A 6,925-nucleotide genomic window follows, 5' to 3' on the forward strand; every position below is an offset into this window, starting at 1 on the left:
AGTGTTGGAAATAGATAATGCAAAATTTATCTAGATAAAGATGAAAGATAATATGTCCAAATCCATCTAGATAAAGATAATAGATAAAAAAAGTTAAAATATCTAGATAAAGATAAAAAATAATTTCATTTTTATCTAGATAAAAAAAAAGATATTTTCAACAATTTTTATTTTTTGGTCAATATTTCATATTTGTAATAATATCTATGAAGACTCAATTATAATCATTATTATTTTAAGTTAACAATATTGTTTTCCATACAATCTTAATTTGATGATTTTCATTATTATATAAGTAGTTACGACTTTACGGGTTCCAAGAGTGAAGTATTGACTATTCAGCGTATGAGTTACATGTGTTTATTGAAATCAAATACCTACTATATTTGGAACTTCCGTGGAAAAAATAAGAAATTAAGTTTAAAAATACCAAAAATATTTTTCCGACATGAAAATACAAACAAAATGTCATACCAAGAAATAATTACTTATTAATAATACACGAATTATGATTATAAATACAAAATCTACATATATATATAAAAGAAAGTAGGGTTAGTTACAGAATTTATAAATCAAGAACGGCTGGATCGATTTTATGATCTCTGATTTGTTGGATTCGTTTTCGTATAAGAATAAAAATAACTATAATCTTTCAAGAATACAGACAATTATCTAGATAAAATTATATAGATAAGTAAAAATTTTATCTTAGATAAGTAATTAGATAACTTATCGTTATTTATCTAGATAAGATAAAAGATGACAAAAAATTTATCTAGATAAGTCCCAACACTAGTTATATAGTCAGTTTAATCTATAATAGTTATTATTATCTAATTGGAGTCAAAGATAATGATAGCTCCACTACTCAGTTATAGGATAAATTAAATATACTTATATACATTTAAAAATTAAAATTTTAAATTTATTTAACCTATGTATTTAATACATATGTATCTCATATATTTAATCTATGGTCATAATCACTTTGCGTTTGTAGTAATTAGTATTATACCGTGATTACGCCCGTACGTGTGACTGTTTGCATTTGTAATAGTTTCATTTTACAAGTAAATCCAAATATTATGACGACTAAAAAAAGAAAAATTTGTAATAAACATCGTTTTTTTTAATAATTCTTGGGTTGATTTATATTTCTTCGTCGAAAATAAAGGTAAGCCATTATGTTCAATTTGTCAAAAAATTAAATTTTTTCTAGTAACATTCGTAATTTTTACACTCATATTTCTATGTAAAATAATCAAATATAATAACAATACAATTATTAGTATATATCATATGTAAAAATTTTTTTTTTAATGTGGCCCTTGACAAACATTTGAAAAAAAAATATGGCCCGTGTGGTTCAAAAGGTTGCCAACCCCTGACCTAAGGCATCAAGTGAGTTTAAAAAAAAAAAATACAAATACAATATCATATATACCTAATCTTAATTGTTCATCTCGGTGAGCAAAATACAGTCAACTCGCGATATAACGAATTTTAAGGAACCGAGAAAAAAGTTCGGTTCATCAAAAGTGTGTTACAATAAAATCAGAAATCAACAGAAGTCATTTAAGCGAGATTTAAAAGAAAATTTAGATTTTATTAAAGTTTTATAATAACTACATACATTAGATATTATTACATATTATTTTAGATATATTCATACATACATAAGTTATAATTTATTATTTAATTAAAATTTATTTTTTGTTTACTATGTACATTAAAGTGGCCTAAGCTATAGGTGAATAATTATACAGCTTATATTTTTGATTTATCACCAGTAGCATACCTGTGGGGGGGACAACAGGGGAATTTGCCCCCCCCCCCCCGAGAAGTTTTTTGATGCCAGAATGCAAATTAATTATTCAACTCAAATAATGTAAATTATAAATATTTTAATTTTTACTGATGTAATCGTGTTTGATATCAAAAGTTTTTGATATCACTTATCAATGTAATATAAAATATCAGTATTAGGGGATAGTCGAATTGCACTCGTTCAAAAAGTGTTATAATGGAAAACCCTCTAAAAATATAACAAATCTTACTGTTGAAGAACGCTACAGCATACTTATTTAATAGCATTATGTATTAGTTCGTGCCATTTAAATAACGCAGATAATATTATATAATAATAACATATATACTCAGAAGCGTATTACCAGGGTAGACTTTTTGAATCATTACTACAAAAAATTATAATAATGACAATAATTAAATTTGATGTAAAAAAAAAATGTATACCTAATAATAATAACAAAATAATAACATGTATTATATAATATAATGTATAATATAACAATTATAATGTAAATATATGTTACGGTCAAAGTGTATAATGCAGACATTGAAATACAGTGCCCGGGCATTGTGCACAATATTTCGTCATATTTGGACAAAACTGAATCTGCTTTTGATTTGGGCACATTACTTGGTCATTGTAATACAATAGCCGGGCATTGTGTACAGTGCTTAATTGTTTGTGGGCAATGTAAGTTTATCGCGATTCCGCGTCTGGATATACGAGTATAAAGTATAATTTTTCTTTAACGTTACAACGATAACGATAATCATTAATAGCTTATTACCACATGATAATTTTATCAGAGCGTTTGCCGACAACATTGAAGACCGGAGATATAATATAAAATTTCAGATCAGTTGAAAATAATCAGTTGAAATTACACCATTGTACGGATCGGCTGTATTTTTTTTCACATATTATTATTTTGAATTTTCTTAATACTTTTATTTTTTTTTAATATTTAAAATAGCTGATTTAAAATTTTATTAAAATTTTAATGTTCTTTTGAGTACAAAAAATTCGAATAATGTATTTTTAAGTGAAGTGAAATAGAGCGAAGTATTAGAAGAAGTCAAATGGTTAAAAAATGGAGCAAAATTTAAACCAAATGATTATAAACTATTGAAGCGTTATGATATAATGAATGTAAGTAATATTGAAAAATAAATTGTACCGGTAAATGATCCAAATACTATTAAATATTATGTTTATAATGAAGAGTTGTTTAAAATAATTCACGACGTGCATTTGCAAACTGGACATGGAGGTATAAACCGAATGGAACATGAACTGAACGCAAAATATAAAAACATTACTAGGGAATGTTTAATGATATATTTAAATTTATGTGAACCATGTCAGAGAAAAGGTAAAACTGAAAAAAGAGCTAGTTGTTAAACCAATAATTTCTTCAGAAATGAATTCTCGTTGTCAAGTAGATTTGATTGATATGCAAGCTCAACCTGATGAAAATAATCGATTTATTTTAGTTTATCAAGATCACCTAACGAAGTATGTTTTACTTAAACCATTAACACACAAACGTGCAGAAGAAGTTGCCTATATATTACTTGATATTTTTACTATATTTGGAGCTCCGTGCATCTTACAGAGTGATAATGGTAGAGAATTTGTTAACAAGGTTATTGAAGAGTTATGCAGTACGTGGGAAGAACTGAAAATCGTACATGGCAAGCCACGGCATTCACAAAGTCAAGGCTCTGTTGAAAGGGCTAACCAGGACGTAGAAAATATGCTTGCCACCTGATTAACAGATAATAAAACTAATAAATGGAGCAAGGGACTTAAATTCATTCAATTTATGAAAAACAGAAGTTTACACTACGGAATTAAGTGTTCTCCTTATGAGGCTATGTTAGGTACCCGGGTTAAAATAGGCTTGAAATCTACTTCTCTACCAGAAAGTATTATACATAAGCTGAAGACTGATGAAGATTTAGAAACCGCATTGAACTCTATTAATATTGAAAAATCTGTTGATACATCTTCTGAAGAAAATATTGATGTTAACGAAGAACAAGCTGATATTATACATTCAAAACAGGAAACAATAATTAAAAAAAGAAGAGATTCGTTGCATAATTTAAAAGTTCAAGCTTCAAAAATGAAGACTCCGAACATCGACTTCGTGAAGGCAAAATTGGCGAAAGTGTTAAAATTAGAATACCTGATGTTGATAAAGCACGGAGTGATCTGCGATCCATTTCAGGAGTTATTATGTCTGGTAATGTTAATTATGATTTTTATTTTTTTATTATGTTATAACTAAAATCTGATTTTTTTCAGTAAAAAACAATAGTTATGAAATTGGTACCACTGAAGTAAAACTTCAACAACTTTACGCTAGAAACCAATTTGAAATATGCAAAAAGTCGTTTGTCCAGATTGAAGCAGTACCAGTAACATCTCCGATAATACTAAGAAGAGCAGCTAGAAAATTTTCAAATCTTGGCGGTCAAGGATATGACCGGTGTAACTGTAAATAGCAATGCAAGACAAATAAATGTAAGTGTAGGGCTGCAAGTAAACTATGTACTTCTAAATGCCATGATAGCTTAAGTTGTAAAAATAAATAAAAAAATTTGTTAACATACTCATAAAATAAAGTATTAAGATAACAAAAATTGTTTTAAACATTTTTAATTAATTAATTATGATTGCCCACTGTGCTCTGGTCATTCTGTACAATGCCCGGGCAAAGTGTATAATTGTCCACATTGTCCATTGAAATTGGGCATAGTATACATTGCCCGGGCATTGTACTACAACGCCCGATTATACACTTTGACCGTAACATATATAATAAACATATAATAATATGATGCATAAAACAATAATTTTTAACCACGCTAATGATTACTAAATGGTAATTTGTAACTAAATAAAATAAATCCAACCCCTTCAAATGCATGATAATTTGATTGAAATACTTTTTTGAGCCCAAGTGCAGTTTAACCATTACTTTTTTTGAACCCAAGTGCAATTCGACCATACCCCAATATTCGACCGAATTGGGGTTAGGAGTGATGGTCACATATAGTCACTATTTTATAATGTGATTATCATTAATATCAAGTGATCAACATTGTGTATATTATAAATTACAAGATGAACATAATCTTATTGCATTGTGGCGTATTTAGAAACTTATTTTGGGAGGGGTATCATACTTAATAGTGAAATAATTTTATAAATTAGTATAAAATGTTCTTTATCAAATTATTGTTTAAATACTAAATAATAATAATAATAATTAATAACTAAATTAAACGTAGGATCGTATTAATCGTATTTTATATTACTTTATGTCACGCATAGATGCATAGTTCATACTGACAAGACGTGACAGTCACGGACTAAGATATTCTTATCGACCGATAATTTCCCCACATCAGATTATTTATATACCATGTGTGTGTGAGTGCCATGCGGTCGATTGGGTCGATTGTTATTATTATTATCCGATTACAATTTAATTACTAGCGATATTAATATTTTTTCATTATACCTTAATACTTTATTGAATAAATTATTATATTACTGATGTGTTGAAAATTTGACGTTTTCAAATATTTTTTTTATTTTTTATTTTTTTTGTGAGGGGTGGAGCCAAAAAAACTCGTAAAACTCGTAATATCAAGCTCCAAAATTGTAAAAATTCATTACATTGAGAGAGCTTTGACCAAAAAAAAAACTTCGTTTATAGAGTGGACAAAAATACATTTAATTGTTCGTTCTATCACGAAATTATCAACGGAACGACAATTTTATTCGTTATATCGAACTTCGTTATACTGCGAGTTGACTATATCTTCAATACACTAGCTGCTGGAGTCAAGCATATCATAATTGTATTAATTTGGAACCAACAACTTTCAAATTTCAAAAAATCCATTTAAGCTAAATTTTAATTCACCAAACATTTTACAAAATGTTAGGAAAACTTGTAAGTTTGATGTGTATCATTTATTTGTTGTTAATTTTGTAATTGTCATAATATTCTTGAAAAAATTAAAAATTAAAAAATAACCTTTTAAATAGTATGTATTAAATTGCACGTCTATATAAACGTGGTATTGTATAAGACTATCCCAAAATGTGTAGAAAATAAAAACGTATTATTTAATCAACATAAACTCTAGTGTCGTATTCAAAATCTCCGAAATATTAGCATACATAGGATGATCGGGATCATCGAGGGTATTAAGACTCCCTCTCTGGAATTCAGTTAATATTACATGTGTATTATACAACTGTGCATGTGTTACATAAATTGAACGATAGCCGCAATCATTTCATTTCTATTTGAATTACTTATTCGATAAAATTGTATCCTTACTGTTTGAAAAAAAAACCTAAATGAGCCATCGACCCATCGAAACTCGAAACCATGATGCGCACACGTGAGATAGGCCGCGAGGGTCGTTTTCACCGGGATCACCCACACACAAATGTATACAAGTGTGTGTGTGTATACATATAACTACATCGTTAAACGGGATTGATTGACGTAACGGATGGCAGAAAAGAGAAAAAAAAAGTGGGAGAGAGAGAAAAAAGTACATTAAATAAAAGTGTTTATCGTGTATACGAGCAGGTTTACTCGATCTACGCGAACGTTTACAAATCGTGAATCACACGTCTCGTTTTCTTATGGAAATTAACAACATGCGCTAGCCGAGTTGAATACTGCAGTGCCCCCGAAAGACTTGTTTTCTCAGATTTTTTTTATTGCTCTCGTCAAGTCGCATGTGTACAATCTGTACATGTACGTTTATAGGTATATAATAATATGGGCTAACGATGTACCATTCACACATAAACATGTATTATTGCTTTTTACTTGCATGCCCAACGCGTGTGCGGTGTTCCATTGATATAATCATGTCGATAATGCTGACCTGTTATTACGTAATATATTGTCCATTTCGAGTAGAAGATGCATAGAAAACAAATCAAAACCTACCATCACGGGCGTCGTGACGATAACGTGTGTTAACAGTAAGCGTGCACTCGATAAAATGCAAACAAGAAAGTGACACGCAGCAGCAGTAGCGAATACATACATTTTGTATGGGGGGGGGGGGG

At 28.9% G+C, this 6,925-nt stretch overlaps 2 protein-coding genes across 4 annotated transcripts in view; one reads left to right on the top strand and one right to left on the bottom strand.

Moving 5' to 3' along the window:
- Positions 1-6,925, bottom strand: part of LOC112690437 (transcription factor 21-like) — a 42,494-nt gene that overhangs the window by 18,769 nt on the left and 16,800 nt on the right. The gene's annotated exons all lie outside the window — the stretch shown is intronic.
- LOC112690438 lies at positions 2,801-5,224 on the top strand. 3 transcript variants are annotated; one of them, XR_003149215.1, is made up of 3 exons: positions 2,801-4,061; positions 4,124-4,342; positions 5,156-5,224. XR_003149215.1 is itself a non-coding variant. In XM_025564451.1 (3 exons), the coding sequence occupies exons 2-3, from the start codon at positions 3,639-3,641 to the stop codon at positions 4,124-4,126; spliced, it is 426 nt and encodes a 141-aa protein (XP_025420236.1). In that variant the 5' UTR covers positions 2,801-2,962; positions 3,036-3,638; the 3' UTR covers positions 4,127-4,406. The 3 variants fall into 3 exon arrangements, 2 of the variants coding, with proteins under 2 accessions (XP_025420236.1, XP_025420234.1); XM_025564451.1 differs by lacking the exon at positions 5,156-5,224 and having other exon boundaries at positions 2,801-2,962; positions 3,036-4,061; positions 4,124-4,406; XM_025564449.1 differs by lacking the exon at positions 5,156-5,224 and having other exon boundaries at positions 4,124-4,406.

The sequence above is a fragment of the Sipha flava genome, unplaced genomic scaffold (assembly GCF_003268045.1).
Source record: "Sipha flava isolate LNK unplaced genomic scaffold, YSA_version1 50423_pilon_pilon, whole genome shotgun sequence".
In the NCBI taxonomy this organism is placed as follows: domain Eukaryota; kingdom Metazoa; phylum Arthropoda; class Insecta; order Hemiptera; family Aphididae; genus Sipha; species Sipha flava.